The 17,593-nt window shown below is 54.9% G+C and overlaps 1 protein-coding gene across 2 annotated transcripts in view; it reads right to left on the bottom strand.

Moving 5' to 3' along the window:
* OSBP2 (oxysterol binding protein 2) overlaps nt 1-17,593 on the bottom strand; it is a 127,444-nt gene that overhangs the window by 86,261 nt on the left and 23,590 nt on the right. For both annotated transcript variants that reach the window (XM_065033953.1, XM_065033951.1), the window contains one exon: nt 8,928-9,136. In XM_065033953.1, the coding sequence (XP_064890025.1) occupies nt 8,928-9,136 (209 nt within the window). The remainder of the gene's footprint in view (nt 1-8,927; nt 9,137-17,593) is intronic.

The following is a 17,593-nucleotide window of genomic DNA, read 5'->3' as shown; positions in this document are numbered from 1 at the left end:
CCAGACCGTGACCCATCCCCACCGACACCCAGTCCGGCCCCGTCCCCAAGCCCTGCTGCCCCAGGACACTATGAGCCACCTTTCTGCTCTGCTGCCACCTGCCCTGCAGCGCCCCCGGCAGCCCTGAGCAGTCCCGTCTGCAGGGTCACTGCACCACCACCTCATTAAAGCCCCAATTCCTGCACCCCCCAACTCCCCTCCCAGCCAGGGGGGACCCCGGAGCCTTCCCGAGGGGTGCGGGATGCGACGTGCTCAGCCCAGGGGCTCAGACCCCCCAGACACCCCTCCACACACCCCACCTCTCACCAATACAAGTCACTACGCAAGAGAGATGTTCTTGAAACGGCACAAAAAGCCGAGAAGAATACAAGTGGCATTTTATCCTCTTGAAGCTGATCTTCACTTCCTAGCGTGACCATTTTAACTTAAGCACTACTAAAATCAAAGGAGCATCTGCCGGTGTCAGCGCCGGGAGCAGACGAGGCACCACAAGACACCAGCGCAGCTGGTGGGACGATCCGGTCCCACCCCGGTGTCTCGGTGCGGTGCATGTTTTGGGGTCCCCGCGGTGCTCTGTGTCCTATGAGCAGCCTGAAACACACCTGGGGCTGGGGAAGGAGCTGGGATGCTGGGAGAGGAGCAGCTGCAACTCCCCACCAGCAGAGCTGGATCTCCTGCCTCACTGAGAGCGCTCGAGCAGGGTCTTGAAAGGCCAGTTGCAAGGTCGAGTACCGGCAAGGAAACACCTTCATCAAGGCCGGGCTGTCTGCAGGGACAGCTCTCAGTAAGAGCTCAGGAGCCTCACGCAAGCCCTGCTGAGCATCATGGAGAGTCAGGGCTCCACGGAAGGAACGTGCCAGGAGAGGGCAACCTGCTCCTGCTGCATCGCCCGCTCCGAGCAACCAACAGCCACTGCAGCATCCCTGAGCTGCACTATGGGATGCTGGGGCATAACAGATCTCCAGAGTTGGGGAGGTGGTTTAAGAAAACCAGGCACAAGCAAAGGTCATTTCTATGGAGTTCCTCATCCCCTTGGACTGAGCTCAGAGGCGACAAATCTAGAATCACAGATGGTTTGGGTTGGAGGGACCTCCCCAGCTCCCCCAGTGCCCCCCCTGCCATGAGCAGGGACATCTTCACCAGCTCAGGTTGCTCAGAGCCCCGTCCAGCCTGGCCTGGGATGTCTCCAGGGATGGTTCATCCACCACCTCTCTGGCCAACCTGGGACAGGCTCTCACCACCCTCAGGGGCAACAATTTCTTCCTCATGTCCAGCCTGAATCTCCCTCCTTTAGTTTAAAACCATCACCCCTTGTCCTATTGCAACAGACCCTGCTCAAAAGTCTGTCCCCATCTTTCTTCTGGGCCCCTTTTAAGTCCAGAAAGGCCACACTAAGGTCTCCCCGGAGCTTCTCTTCTCCAGCTGAACACCCCAGCTCTCTCACCTGTCCCCCAGCAGAGCTGTTCCAGCCTTGGGTCATTCCTGGGGCTCCTCCAGCCCCTCTCCAGCAGCTCCATGTCTGTCCTGACTCTAGAGCTGGATGCTGGAGACGCAGCCCAGGACATGGGTGGTTTCTGGGCTGGAAGTGCACATGGTCAGGTCATGTCCGTCTCTCACCCCCCAGCACCCCAAGTCCTTCTCCTGGGGGCTGTTCCCCATCCCTCCATCCCCAGCCTGGACTGACACCGGGTGTTCCCCGACCCAGGTGCAGGACCTTGCACTTGGCCTTGTTGACAGCGCTGGATGAAACTCCACAGGGCCCTGACTGACAGCACTGCGCTCCCACATCCCCTCAGATGTCTCCTCTACCTGATCCCAAGGGACATCAGACATCCCGCGGGGCCGGGAAGCCACACACCGATGGTGTCCTCCATTCTGTGGATCAGGAGCTGCTTCTCCATCAGACACGCAGCCCCATGAGGGGTTCCTTTCAGCCCCTCGTGTCAAACAGCACCGGCCACCAAAGAGGCGTTTCGAAGGCATCAGCTTTCATCTAATGACTCATTCTGACTAGTAAGAATTGTTAGTATTTCCAGAGCTCAAAACTGATTTTCCTCCAACAGCCTTTTTCTGTGCCAGTTACGAAAAAAAAAGGCACTTGGGAATTTTAAATGCCTAAAAATAACACCAAAATACATTGAATTATGTGAGCTGGAAATGCTCCCGCTCGGTGCTTGCAATCATATGAAAATCCTTGTTACGTTATGAAAAACTGTATTAAGAGCTAATTACAGGTGAAACTTGCTTGCCTTAAAAATGTAGGTAACAAGTGTGTCTCCAGCAGCCAGCACGAGGTCAGGGCACGAGAGCTGGGGGGTGGGAGGCTTCATCAGGGGGCAACAAGGGTCAGAAATCAGGATGTGACCAGTTGTCCCCATCTGATATCCGCCTTGTTCTTTATTGGAGAAGCGCCACGAAGGGCTGGGGGTCCCACGCAGCCCGTCGATGGGACCTCCGCTGCCTTTGGTGTGAATTATTGGCCGTCGGCTTAGTTTCTCGTTCCAGTTCCAGTTCAAATCCAACCCGGCAGAACATTAAAATCAGCAGTTCAGCGCTGGCGGTCAGTGCGGGACCATCCACATCCACCTGCATCCCAACTGCAGTTATAACAGCCACCAAAATGACAAATCAAGCTAATATTAGCAAGCACGGAAGCGAAGTGATGACACGGATCATCCTTCCCACTCGTGCCACCCACACGGGAATGGGGATTTTGAAGCTTGGGGGGAATATTTGCTGCACGCTGGGCAAGAGCCAAGGGGAGAGTCATCTTTGGGCTGGGACTCACCAGCTGTTTAACAGCATCCACTCCCCAAAAGCCAAGCTTAACGGCAGGATCAGAGCAAGGACGGCTTAGCAAGGCCAGCGGCGATGTGAGCTGCTCTGACAGAACCCGCGGGGACGCAGAGCTGCTCACGCACAGCCGGGCATTTCGGTGATCGAAAGGCCTCTGCAAAATGGCAAAAACTTGAACTAAACATCCCAAATCGAACTCCCCAGCTCTGCAAAAAGAGCGAAGAAGAACACGTGAGAGAGAGAGAGAGAGAGAGAGGAAGGTGAAGATCCCAACTCTCCTTGAATAATCAGCATGACACCAAGGGGCTGGAGCACTCCCACGGTCAGTCTGGGTGTCAGTCCAGCTCTGTCCGTCCAGCCCCTTCCTCGCTGCCCCACACCTGTGGGCAGAGCTCAGAGTGTCCTTGGCTCTCAGACCAGAGCAATGAGAACATTAACTCTGCTGGGCTGTTCTCTCTGGTTCTCAGACTAAGCCCAAGCAACGAGTGTGTGAGCCATGGAAAAGAAAGGTTTGTAACTGCATGGAGAAAACTGACTCATTTTCAGTCAAACCAGCACAACCCGTAACACCAGTGGTTTCAGACGCTAACTGGAAAGCGAGACCGGCTAAAGGAACAAACCAGACTGCCCAGTGCAGCTGAGACTGTCACCCCCAGCCCCGGCCCCAGGGCCCTGCAGAGGCCCCGGCAGCAGATGCGGTGCCAGCTCTGGTGTCCCACGGACACTTCAGGCCACCTCTGCTGCTGCACCGGCGGCTGCCGAGCCATGACACCTTGGCAGGAGAGACCACACCTGGAATATTGTGTCCAGCTGTGGCCCCTCAGTTCCAGCAGGACAGGGAACTGCTGCAGAGAGTCCAGCGCAGCCACCAAGATGCTGAAGGGAGTGGAGCATCTCCCGTGTGAGGAAAGGCTGAGGGAGCTGGGGCTCTGGAGCTGGACAAGAGGAGACTGAGGGGGGACTCATTCCTGGGGATCAATATGGAAAGGGGCAGTGTCAGGAGGATGGAGCCAGGCTCTTCTGGTGACAACCAGTGACAGGACAAGGGGCAATGGGTGCAAACTGGAACACAGGAGGTTCCACTTAAATATGGGAAGAAACTTCTTCTCAGTGCGGGTGGCAGAGCCTGGCCCAGGCTGCCCAGGGGGGTTGTGGAGTCTCCTTCTGTGCAGACATTCCAACCCGCCTGGACACCTTCCTGTGTAACCTCATCTGGGTGTTCCTGCTCCATGGGGGATTGCACTGGATGAGCTTTCCAGGGCCCTTCCGACCCCTGACATTCTGGGATTCTGTGACACAGAAGCGAGCACTGACCTACCCAGTTACCTCCTGCTTTTTTAGTACTAGAAACACAAAAAACACCTTCAACCAGCCTGAAATCTGCACTGGTTTGGGCGATGATCCGAATCCCAGAGCAGATCTCACTCAAGCTCTCGTGCCAGGAACCCCCGGGCAGGGCGCAGGAGAAGCCACCGAGTCCTTCACCTCTCTGATCAGCCACCAAGCAGCCTCAGTTCATCCTGGGGAGTCTCCCAACACAACACCCAGTGTTTAAAAGACCAACGACAGATTTCTACCCTCCCTTTGCAGGCTTTTCTGAAGGCCCCCCTAATCACATTGCCGAGAAAAGAATTCTCATATATTCTCCATTCACATAATTCATTCCTGTATCCCATGATACTGCGCTGAAAGGAAAGGATATTTTCACTGCCGTTAAAAATACATATATATATGAACCACAGCCATCAAATACCTTTCCATTCACATCCTCCCAGCCATGACTGCAGAGGTGACCGAGCACAAGGAGCAGATAAAAGCATTTTTTGCCACTGCTGTTCTACAAAGTTGACGTTGTTGAGAAGCCAATGCAGGAGCTGAGAAAAACCCAAGGGCTGATGTGGGTACGATACGGTAAGCGGAGCGGGAATTATTGACAGTAACGTGGACACAGGGCGAGGACAGAAATCTGATTTCAGGACAGACCAACAGACCAGGGCCACATCGAGCACGTTCCCTCTTTCCATGGGGTGATGGAGCTGGGGACCGCGGGGGCAAATCGAGTTTATTACGACTTCATTAACGCTTTATAAACCCAACTAGGAACAGGAATGGCAGATGGGGCTGAGCAGAGCTCAGAGGTGACCTGTCTGCCCGGGTCTGGGGTCTAACGTGACACTGTACATGTATCTTAGAGGAATTAAGCACCACGTGGTAACTGAGGAGAGAGCTGGGGCTCAGCTCCGCTCTCACGTTCTGCCACCAACCCAGCCGGTGTCACCGGGCAGGCTGCTCACACCGAAGGGGACGAGGACATCGAGCTTCTTCACCCCACACCCGTCAGTACCGACCCGTGTCCCGGCTCCTCACCAAAATAGCCCCGGCACGGGGAAACCAGAGCTCCTTGGGTTACACACGAGAGGGAACAGCAAAGTCTCCCGTCCCGTACGTGCTTTGGGTAGAGGTTTTGCTATTTCTTAAAAATAGAAATGCAGATCAGTCCTGTGAAAACAGCATCACTCAGCCAGCAGTCAAGTTAAAAATGCTGCTGCATCTATTTCGTGAGAACTACCGGGGGAAAAGGCTCTTTTCATCCACCCCAAAATAGTCTCCCAGTAGTCAAGATATCTGTGAGTTCACCCGATTTGGGGGTCACACAGCCCAGCAACGCTCTGACAGGAGAGCAGAGAGGGACCCGGGACTGCAGGGACACAGACCAGCAGAGAGCCCAGCCCACGCTGAGCGCGGGTTATTTCCAGCGCCGATCCAACTGCGGTTCATCTTCACAACATTGCCAAAAAGAGGTCAAGCTTTAAAATAGAAAAACATCATAATTCCACACTAATACGTTGCCCCTTCTTGGATGCAAGGAGAGAAGGAGCCCAAAGCACCCCAGAGCAGCAGGACACGGGGACATCCCCGTCCCTGAGGAGATGTGATGGGAACTGAAAAGCTGCTCCATGTGAGACCATGGCAGGGCTTGTCAGCTGGAGACACCTCAGAAACAGCTGATCCGAACCCAACCATCTCCTCCCCAGACGTGCCACCTCCAGCAGGGCCACCACACGTTCACAGAGCCAAGGGAACGACAGGGCCGGGCTCCTGTGGGCAGGGCCCACAAACAGAGATCACTGTAAGGACGGTCCCGTGTGTCCTTCCCACGGGCAGGCACATCAGACACAAACCCGCTTCTCTGTCCCCATCCACCCACCACGGCCACATCCTCCCAGAGCCACAGAGCCCTCAGCACATGGAGCTGTTGGAGAGGGGCTGGAGGAGCCACAGGAATGACCCGAGGCTGGAACAGCTCTGCTGGGGACAGGTGAGAGAGCTGGGGTGTCCAGCTGGAGAAGAGAAGCTCCAGGGAGATCTTAGTGTGGCCTTTCTGGACTTAAAAGGGGTGATAAGAAAGATGGGGACAGATGTTTGAGCAGGGCCTGTTGTGACAGGACAAGGGGTGATGGTTTTAAACTAAAGGAGGGAGATTCAGGCTGGACATGAGGAAGAAACTGTTGCCCTGAGGGTGGTGAGAGCCTGGCCCAGGTTGGCCAGAGAGGTGGTGGATGAACCATCCCTGGAGACATCCCAGGCCAGGCTGGACGGGGCTCTGAGCAACCTGAGCTGGTGCAGATGTCCCTGCTCATGGCAGGGGGGGCACTGGGGGAGCTGGGAAGGGCCCTTCAACCAAAACCATTCTCCGATTCTGTGACGGTCCCTCATTGGCACAGGCCCATACAGCTGCTCGCCACCCTTCACACCCACCAGTCGACACAGCTCCAATGCACCAGCCTGGGCTCTGCAGATCACTCAGGATCACAGGCATCAACTCAGCGGCCTCCCCACATGAACAGCCCTGAAGGACTCAGGGACTTCTTCAGCAAATCCATGGTCCTGTCCCCGCACTTGTGAACACCCACCCCAGGGCTCTGCACAACACCCGACACTGACAGGGACACAATGCTGGGAATCTTATTCTGATTCAAGTCAAACAGGCAAACCTAACGCACAGTCTTTCTTTATCTTAATGAAAAGATTCTAATTGGTACAAAACACCATCAAGCCAGAGGAACATTCAAGTGTAAAGTAATTCCCCGATGTCCTCAGCTCTAACTGTTCAGCACAAGGATTCAGCGTCTGGTTACAGAGTGTTTATCCCCTTGCTCCTTATGGGAAACGCCTGGAAAAACAGGAGTTTGGTTTGGTTTTGAGCTCCCATCGGCACCCTGGCCCGGATCACAGCCCTGGCCCGGATCACAGCGCTGCCCGCAAACAGCTGAGTCAGCACCACTGCCCGGCGGCGCAGGAACAAGAATCCGCACCCAAAACCGGCAGCGCTGACACCCCGAAACCACATCCCGAGCCTGCTCCGCTCAGCAAGTCAGCGCATCCAGAGCCTGACAACAGGAAATCTCTATGTTTGCTATTTTTGGGTAAAGACACAAAGCAAAATAACCACACGGCAGCGTCGCCGGATCCTCCCGCAGCCCCGCTGCGGCTCCGCACGGCCCCGCATCGCCCACGGCCCCGCGCTGGGAAAGCTGCAGGGAAAGGGCCACGACCCCCTCTCCCACGCGCGAGACCCTGATCCAAAGCCCAGCCAGCGCACCCGCTCCCCACAGCGCTGCCGGGCAAACCCAGCGCGCCCGCAACCTTCCACCATCTCCTCCGCCGGCTGTGTCCTCCATCGGTATCTAAACACACTCCAGAGCTGAAATATTAAGGGGCAGAGCATTCACAATACTTTATGTAATTAAATCTGTAGATGCTAGTGCTCCGGAACACAGCGTACCGAAACAATTATGGGAAATGGGTAAGTGGCTCCCACACTAATCAACTTCTGAATGACCTTGTGGGACAGCTAATTATACAAAAGCCAGCCCGCATCGGTGCAGGACTGGGGGTTTATTCTGCCGCAGGTCCAACGCTCTGGCGCTCCGCTGCTCCCCGCACAACACGACGTGACGCACCGACCCTGCGCACGCGGTGCCACGGGCAACCAGCACCCCAAACCGCCGGCCCCGCTGCACAGGCACAAACACGAACGTGATGCCTTCCACAAACACGGTTACACTAGTTTGTATGTTGACTGCGTGTTTTCCTAAGCCTGCGGCATTAGAAAGCGGTTGGCAACCATGCAGCCTAAACCTGGACTGGGACAGCAAGTGCAACCTCAGCACGGCTCCCCCTGCCCACGCTCTCTTTCTAAAATATTCTGAAGCAACATTTTCACTCTAATCAGACCGTTACAAAATCAGGTGTTTGCTACATCATTTCTCCTGCATAAAGCCCGATTTCCAGCATTTCAAGATAAGATCCAAGAGTGGTTTTGTTTTAGGACAGAGGAGGCAGCCGGCTTTTTAATACGATCACGGGGTTTGTTTTCTGCAACACGAAGCCATGCTTGTTTGTGGAAGAAAAGCAAGTGTTCATCCCAGAAGAGCTCTGAACATGGAAATATCCCTAAAATACTCCATTTGTTAAGCACCTAACCAACCCATCACACAAGGGAGCCGTAGAAGTGACGCTGGGGAGGAGCCGCGCGCGGGGCACGAGGCTCTGCCCGCGGTACGGAACGCGCTGTCCCCAGCGTACACCCACAAACACCACACACCGCGCAGCGCAGGGGAGAGAAATACACACAGAAACAGCTCAGCTAAATGCGGCTGCCATTCATCTACCAATCTATCCAAAGACACGGGTGAATAACAAAGGCACAGCTCTGGCGCCTTGCTGTGAACTGGTGCTCCTGTGTGGCCACCGGGCACTGCGCTCGGTGCCCCTCGCAGCATTTCCCCGTCCACACGGACCCACACGAAGGCTCCAGGAGAAAGGCACATACATCTGCGTTCCAGAAGCATCGTTAGGTCATTTTATTGCCTCTCTACAAATTACAGTCATCACCAGGAGCTTTAAAGACCTGCTCAATGCTGTGCGACCAGACGAGATGACGTTTGGTGCACACGGTATTGTTCAAAACCCTTTGTGTTTCTGTGAAACCATCAGCTAGTTTTAATTGCATATGAAATAGTATCTGCCAGGGTTTCTGCACAATTTAGCAAGCACAGAAGAGCAGGTTTACGAGGAGGTTTTAAGAAGGGTCCGGTTGCACGTTCGCACACCGAAACACGCTGTACCTGACTGGTTGTTCCTCATGCGGATGGCCTTGGCCTTGGCCAGCTCCAGCGCCGTCACCCAGCGCTGTCTCTCCACCTCTGAGTTCGCCTTCAAGTGGTACGTCCTTCCCCCGTTGGAAAGCACGATGTTACACGAGTCCTCTGTGTCGATATGAGCCGTGGACAGGTTGATGGTCCCGCGACACGTGTGGGCCATTTCTGCTTGTGTCCTGCATGGGAACAGAGGGAAAAGGGAGCGTCAGTCCTCAGCCTGTCCCCAAAACCCCAGCCATGATGCCCCTGTGCAGCACAGAGCCACGAGGGTGATGGAGTGGAGCATCTCCCGTGTGAGGAAAGGCTGAGGGAGCTGGGGCTCTGGAGCTGGACAAGAGGAGACTGAGGGGGGACTCATTCCTGGGGATCAATATGGAAAGGGGGAGTGTCAGGAGGATGGAGCCAGGCTCTTCTGGTGACAACCAGTGACAGGACAAGGGGCAATGGGTGCAAACTGGAACACAGGAGGTTCCGCAGGAAGATGAGAAGAAACTTGTTTGCGGTGTGGGTGGCAGAGCCTGGCCCAGGCTGCCCAGGGGGGTTGTGGAGTCTCCTTCTGTGCAGACATTCCAACCCGCCTGGACACCTTCCTGTGTAACCTCATCTGGGTGTTCCTGCTCCATGGGGGGATTGCACTGCATGAGCTTTCCAGGGCCCTTCAACCCCTGACACTCTGGGATACTGTGACCCACAGGAACATCCCGAGTGGGCAGCGAGCCCGTCGAAGCTGACACAGCCAGAGAAGCTCCTCAAAGAGAAAAATAAGGACAGTGCTGCCGCATTTGGATCAAGCTTTTCATCATCCCCAGCACTGAGGCTGCTGGTTTCCCATCCTGCTGAGCTGATTCTGGTTGCCCTAAGAGTCAAATTACCAACTGCACACACTGGCCTCTCTCATAGCATTTGCATTGCTGCTCTTCTCCCTTCTCCCTGCTACCCCGCCTCCAGCACCCAGGACTTTGTGGCTCTTTGCAACCCTCTCCCTTCAATCCCTGTCCTTTGCCTGTGTATGAGAAGATCTTTTGAGCAAAGATGTGTGGCGGGTGCACTCGACCCCCCCATCCGAACCAGAGCAGTTTGGCGCAGGCTCCAGAGGAGGGAAAGGCCAGAACTGCAGACCTCCCTCCAGGAGCCCCAGGGGAAGGCGAGCGGGACGGAACCGCGGTGCCGAGCGGGCGCAGGAGTCTCGTGCAGACCTTTCCCACCGTCCGCAACGGACCACGGGGCAACCGCTCCGTCCTGTCAACACGACGGCCTGGAGGAGCCGCTGTGAGCTCCCCTGCTGAATGAGTGAGCTGTATGGCAACGGGCTTACTGCTCACAGCCCAGCGGATGAGCCCAGTTCAAGTCCAATGTTAATCATTTAGCTTAAGTAGATGCACACCTGGGTACAAAACCCAGGGATTTCTGTTGTAAGCAGGTTAAGATAGAGAACGATAGAACTTTGAATTCCCCACTCAGCGATGTAAAAAATCAGGTGTGCGCACATAACCCTTTGGCCATAAATACATATAACCCCTTACCTGTTTTCCTTTGCCCTCTGTGTCTCTTAGACATGAACCATTAGTCTAGGCCTAAGTTGGGATCCACCTGCACCCAGACTCCTCTCTGAGGAGGAGTTTAGAAAGCAAGGGGCTCCGTTCTGACCCTCGGGATGCAACGGGAGGGTCTCCCGCTGCCCTTCCTCATCTCCTGTCCCCGTAGAAATCCCTCTAAAACACTCTCACCCAGTTTCCTTGGTGTGTTTCCTCCATGCAGTAACAGAGCGAAGCTTGTCATCAAACTCTTAAGTTGCACTTTAACTGGTCACTGCTCCGCGACAGTAAAGCTGCCGTCCCGAGCACAAACCCAGGAGAACCTTCACCCCGGAGCTGACAGCCGTCCCCAGCGCCATGGCCAGGCCCGAAGCCCCCCGTCCGTCCCACTGCCCGGGTGTCCCTGCCACACAGCCCGGGTCTGCTGCTCCCAGTCCCGTTCCCTCCAAGCCGGGACCCTCCAGCGCCCGCGGCAGCTGCTGCTCTCCCCATCAGCAAAGGATTTCTACGTCTTCAGATGTTCTTAGCTCTCCATGGGCTTTTCGAGAATCACAGAATCATTTCAGTTGGAAGAGACACTCAGGATCACCGAGTCCAACCATAACCCACCCCTGGCACTGCCCCATGTCCTGAGAACCTCATGTCCTTCTGTCCAACCCTCCAGGGATGGTGACTCCAGCACTGCCCTGGGCAGCCTGTTCCAATGCCCCACAGCCCTTTGGGGAAGAAATTGTTCCCCACATCCAACCTCAACCTCCCCTGGCGCAACTTGAGGCCGTTTCCTCTGCTCCTGGCGCTTGCTACTTGGGAGAAGAGACCAACGTCCTCCACGCTCCAAGCTCCTTTCAGGCAGTTGTAGACAGTTTAGCTTTAGCAAAGCTGAAGTGATCACTTCATTATTCTATTTATTAGTTTTCCTCCTTCCCCTTGCCAGCTCTGGTCCCACACCGCCTCTCGCCAAGCAGGTATGACAGACTCACAGGATCATTTTGGCTGGAAAAGACCCTCGAGATCCAAGCCCAACCGTTACCGCGCCGGCTGAGCTGCTCCCTCGCCCAGAGACGCTTTGTTCGGAGCACACCAGCTGTGGAAGAGCCGCCCGGAAACCGACAGCCGCTTCTTAGAACATGACTCACAAAATCAGTTCAGTTGGAAGAGACCTTCAGGATCATCGAGTCCAAGCATAACCAACCCCGGCACTGACCCATGTCCCTGAGAACCCCACCTAAACACCTTTTCAACCTCTCCAGGGATGGCGGCGACTCATTCCTCACCCACCCGGACGCCTGGCCCGCTGCCCAGCGCCCCGTCCCCCTGGCCACACTGCCCACAAAGCAGGACTGCGATAAACACACTTGTCATTTGGTCACTTCGGGGTCCACAAACGTTCCATGTTCTCCTCCAGCGCCCATGGACCACCCACATTTGCAGCACCTTGCATTCACACTGCGCAGCATGGTGGGACCCCTCCTGGACAAGCCCGTTAAAGAGTTGATGTAGAACTGACATTACTAACACTTAGAAAATTCAGTTCCTTCCCATTTTCCTTCCCTGACACAACTTAATCTTGCCCAGCATGTTCACCATTTTCACCCACATCATTAGTCAAAGGTCCTAGAAGACTTTTAAAGACCTTAAACCCCCTAAATCCAGGTGGCCATCCTGGGGAAAGAGATGAGAGCAAGATGGTGCTATCACAGGATATATCACCTCATGTACTTTTAAATGCCTCTTGTCCAAGTCATTTCCAGAGTCCTCTCTCCGACCCTTTTCCTGACATGAAGACATGCAGGAGGAACCGCAGTCACTGCAGGAATTACGGGCTCTGTCCCTTGCCCCCCAGCCCAGCAGCACAGCCCTTCCTCGGGAATGTCCCCCAGTCCGTCATTCCTCAGCTCTCCTGGACAGACGCCTGTTTGAGCCGCCCCGGGGACACTGCAGGAGCCAGTGGCAGGTCAGGCCTTGGCCCATCACCCTCATCATCCTCAGCGTTCCACAGAGCAGTCTCCATGGGCCGCGGGCAGCTGCTGGGAGCACCACGTGTGAGGACGATCCTCCCAAAACCCTTCACTCGGGGCAGTAAGTAACCTGCAGCGCGAGCTCCAGTAAGAACTGCTGCCCCTCACGCACCCGAGCGCTTCTTACAGAAGCTCAACCTTGTCACTTGAAGTATTCTCCAAACAGGACAAATGAAGCGGGGGGAAAACCCACTTATTTCCAACCGGTTTTGAAGGCTTCAAGGCTATTTGTTGCATTATAAAGCACCAAACACTCAGACGACCTCACCCCAGATGCACGAGGTTGCTTCAGGCTCCAGAAGGTGAAAAGCACCCTTGCCCACAGCCTGGAATCACCGGTTACACAGCCCTGCTTCAAACCCCACGACTCTCCACCACCCTTCTGCTATTTTCCTCCACTTCTTCCTCGTTTCTTTACCCCACATGTTTTAACCCAGCTATTTGCTATCAAAAATACAGCTTGCCCAGACCCAGAGGGTGACAGCTCATCCTCACCTGGGTTTCAGGTGCTCCAGCTGGGCAGATGTCTCTGCTGATTCTACATGGTGGTGCCAAGTGTGTTCCCCTGACCCTGATCCCCCTCTACACACAGAATCCTCCCCATCTTCAGCCAGCTTCACCTTTTATCAGGGCATTCCCAATTACTCCTTTTTTCCACCGCTAGCAGGCTCCCTCCACCTCAACACCGGCCACCCACCAACCGGCTGCACGGCTCAGCTCAGGTCACTAATGACACCTCCACAAACACACTGAAGTCCAAAAGCTCTGCTCTGCCCTGGGGAGGCCACATCTGGAGTTTGTGTCCAGTTCTGGGCTCCCCAGTTCAAGAAGGACAAGGAATTACTGGAGAGAGTCCAGCGCAGGGACACAAAGATGCTGAGGGGTCTGGAGCATCTTTGTGATGAGGAGACACTGAGAGAGCTGGGGCTGTTGAGCTGGAGAAGAGAAGCTGAGAGAGATCTGATCAATGGATCAATAGCTCAGGGTGGGTGTCAGAGGATGGACCAGACTCTGTTCAGTGGTGCCCAACGCCAGGGTGAGGGGCAACGGGCACAGCCTGAAACACAGGAGGCTCCATGTGAACATGAGCAGAAACTTGTTTGCTGGGAGGTGCCAGAGCCTGGCCCAGGCTGCCCAGAGCGGGTGTGGAGTCTCCTGCTCTGAGACATTCAAACCGCCTGGACCCACCTGTGTGATCTGCTCTGTGACCCTGCGTGAGCAGGGCTGGGCTGGGGATCTGCAGAGCTCCTGCAGCCCAACCAGCCTGGGATCCTGTGAAAAGTGATCACTGACCACAGCTTTTCCAAAATTTTAAAATCAATCACATCTTCCAAGCCAGGAGCTGAACGACTCATCAGCTGGGCACTGGAGGCCGACATGAGGACACACAACACCAGCTCGGCAAGTACCGGACCATTCCCAGGTGCCAGGAGCATCTCCACGTATCCCTGAGAGGTTCAAGCCCATTTGCACGTTGAACGTGGTGACAGCCCCGTCACATGCCACAGAGAACCTCCAATTACCAACACGGTCCACACGCCACATCTGCAAAAGCCACCAAGGAGTCGCAATGGGCTTCCTAAACCTTCTGGCCCTGTTCCCCGTGCTCCTGCTCCCCAGGTAACACACCAGCAGGCAGGAGGCTCCAGGTATCTAGAAGGAGGTTTTACAGCTGTGGCCTAGAGCTGTTCTCAGAAAGACAAAGTTCATCATGGGATAGAATCACAGAATCATTCTGGTTGGAAAAGCCCCTCAACCTCAACCTCCCCTGGCGCAACCTGAGGCCATTTCCTCTCATTCTGTCACTTGTTCCTGGGGAGATGGAGATACGGTCCCGCCAGGGGAGGACGGGCAGCGATCCAGGGCGATCCTCACCCCCCTCACTGCTGGGGCTGTGTCAGGCAGAGGGAGCCATTTGGGCTGAACATGAACTCAGCTCCCCTGCTCCCCACCGCCCCAGCTACACTATTGTCAGCATTTCTCCCACCTGCTCAGCCCTGACACTCCTGCAGAACGGACTGAACCGGGGCCACATCCAGACACAGGAGCCATGCAGAACAAAAGCCCCTTGGTTCCTCCTGAGCACTCACGGTTCGCGTCCTCCAGCAGCCACGTGAAGTTCAAACCCAATGTACAGTGTGCTTACGTTTGCTTGCAGGGGGGTGAGTTTGGCTCCAAATGAAATCAAGCACAGATTTTAATTTCCAAAGTCGCCCTCATGGTGCAGCACGCACTGACGTGTGCCCAGGAGAGATTACACTTCCCACCCGCAGAGAACTGCTAAACTGATTTTCTCTTCTACACAAAACAAAGGTCTCCGAGGTGACTTCACTAAATCAATTCAAGTCATATTAAACAGCCTTGCTTTCCCACCCAAGTAAACTGTTTCGGTGCAGATTTTTGTTCCCTAAGTCACCTCCCCGTGCCAATCGGCATGGGAAATCAGCTCCTGTCAATCAGCACCCACAGAATCCCAGAATGTGAGGGGTTGAAGGGCCCTGGAAAGCTCATCCAGTGCAATCCCCCCATGGAGCAGGAACACCCAGATGAGGTTACACAGGAAGGTGTCCAGGCGGGTTGGAATGTCTGCACAGAAGGAGACTCCACAACCCCCTGGGCAGCCTGGGCCAGGCTCTGCCACCCTCACCCCCAACAAGTTTCTTCTCAAATTCAAGTGGAACCTCCTGTGTTCCAGTTTGCACCCATTGCCCCTTGTCCTATCACTGGTTGTCACCAGAAGAGCCTGGCTCCATCCTCCTGACACTCCCCCTTTCCAGATTGATCCCCAGGAATGAGTCCCCCCTCAGTCTCCTCTTGTCCAGCTCCAGAGCCCCAGCTCCCTCAGCCTTTCCTCACACGGGAGATGCTCCACTCCCTGCAGCATCTTGGTGGCTGCGCTGGACTCTCTCCAGCAGTTCCCTGTCCTGCTGGAACTGAGGGGCCACAGCTGGACACAATATTCCAGGTGTGGTCTCCCCAGGGCAGAGCAGAGGGGCAGCAGAACCTCTCTGACCTACTGACCACCCCCTTCTAACCCACCCCAGGTACCATTGGCTTCCTGGCCACAAGGGCCCAGTGCTGGCTCATGGTCACCCTGCTGTCCCCAGGACCCCCAGGTCCCTTTCCCCTACGCTGCTCTCTAATAGGTCATTCCCCAACTTACACTGGAACCTGGGGTTGTTCCTGCCCAGATTCAAGACTCTACACTTGCCCTTGTTCTATTTCATTACACATGGGGCAGGCACCTGACCCAGCCCTGAGCGACTTCTGCACGCAGAAGAAAAAGTCCGCGGTGCCCTTCAAAGCCCTCGTGGTCAGACCAATGTGCTTATTCACCGCCGGCAGCTCAACTATTGCATAACGTGATCCGGGCAGATTTCCTGATTCTCCACTTTCTGCGCTAATCTGAGCGCTGCACATATGGGAGAGCACGGGGGCCAGGCGAGAAAGCTGACGGGAGGTTGAAGTGGACAGAGACCACACAGCGCTGGACGCTGCGGAGCATCTGCGGGTTTTTGCTGCTCCTTTACAAAGCCAATGGATGGGACGAGATACAAAACTACAGCGGTGCACGGGAGCGATGGGGGATGGACGGCCCTGCGTCCCTTGCAGACATTAAATTAAACGTCAACAGCACGTAGGACACAGCACTAGAGATTTCAGATGGGCATCATGGCTCAGGCACCCTACCCCAAGTACAGCAAAGCTCTTACATCACAACAATTCGCAGAATGCCGGATTTTGGATAAAACTTCCAAGATCTTCTTTGTTAACATATTATTTGCAGCATTTTTCTCTTTTGTTTTTTCTTTTTAATTGGAAAAAGCTGTTTCAGCTACTTTAATACCACAAATCAAAACAGACCTTGACAAGACAACTTACCAGCACTGGTTACCTAAAAAGGCCTTTGGTATAAAACTCCTGAGCCCACATTTTAGCAGCTCACGTTCTGCAGCCCAACAGACCAGCAGCACATCACAGTGCAGTCAAAGTACAGAAAACATCACAATTTAAAGACCTGCTTTCTGGTTCTGAAGGAAAACTGGAGCTACGGTACGACAGTGACACGCAAGAGAACGATGCTCCTGCTTCTCAACAGCTGTAAGAAATTCTACTACATATAATACAATGAAATCCCTTTGTAGGAACTCAGAAGAGAGATTTATCAACAGAACGAAGAGAAGAGGGTGAAAAAGTAGATTACAGAATAATTTTGGTTGGAAAAGCCACTCAAGATCATGGACTTGAACCGTTCCCCACCACTGGCACTGCCCCATGTCCTGAGAACCTCATGTCCGTCTGTCCAGCCCTCCAGGGATGGTGACTCCAGCACTGCCCTGGGCAGCCTGTTCCAATGCCCCACAGCCCTTTGGGGAAGAAATTGTTCCCACATCCAACCTCAACCTCCCCTGGCGCAACTTGAGGCCGTTTCCTCTGCTCCTGGCGCTTGTTCCTGGGGAGCAGAGCCCGACCCCCCTGGCTCCAAGCTCCTTTCAGGCAGTTCAGAGATCAGAAGGTCTCCCCTCAGCTCCTGTTCTCCAGCTGAACCCCCAGGTCCCTCAGCCGCTCCATCACACTTGTGCTCCAGCCCCTCACCAGCTCCGTTCCCTTCTCTCATAATAAAACATTTTTATCTACCAGCTCCGCAGCTCTGACTCTGGTGATACCACAGCAGAGATTTACCATCAGGTGCTGGTGAGATGTTGCTCACACGGATTTTGTAGCTGTACCTGTGCAGCTCTGCTGGAGATTAATAGGACGCAGGAAGCCACGAGCAACCCAAGCATGTTCATTGAAACAGGCAAGCACAGCGGATGCTTGTGGAATTTCTCTGCTAAGATTTCCTTTCATCCCCAAGGCTCCACATCACTTCTGAGCAGCCTCGTCTCCCTAAAGCCCAGCCTGCCCTTTCCTCACAGCGCAGCCGGCACCGGGCGCAGGCCCTGCCAGGGCCCCGCGGCTGCTCTGCGCAGCACCCGCTTCCCAGGCTGCATTTCAGTGTGTTCCACAGCATGAGCACCCAGCGGGAGCTCAGGGAGAGCACAACCCAGCTCCGAAACCAGAGCACACGTCTGCAACC

Source organism: Columba livia, chromosome 17 (assembly GCF_036013475.1).
Source record: "Columba livia isolate bColLiv1 breed racing homer chromosome 17, bColLiv1.pat.W.v2, whole genome shotgun sequence".
NCBI lineage: Eukaryota > Metazoa > Chordata > Aves > Columbiformes > Columbidae > Columba > Columba livia.
The sequence above is the reverse complement of the archived record's forward strand: the minus strand, read 5'-3'. Positions and strand labels throughout refer to the sequence as shown.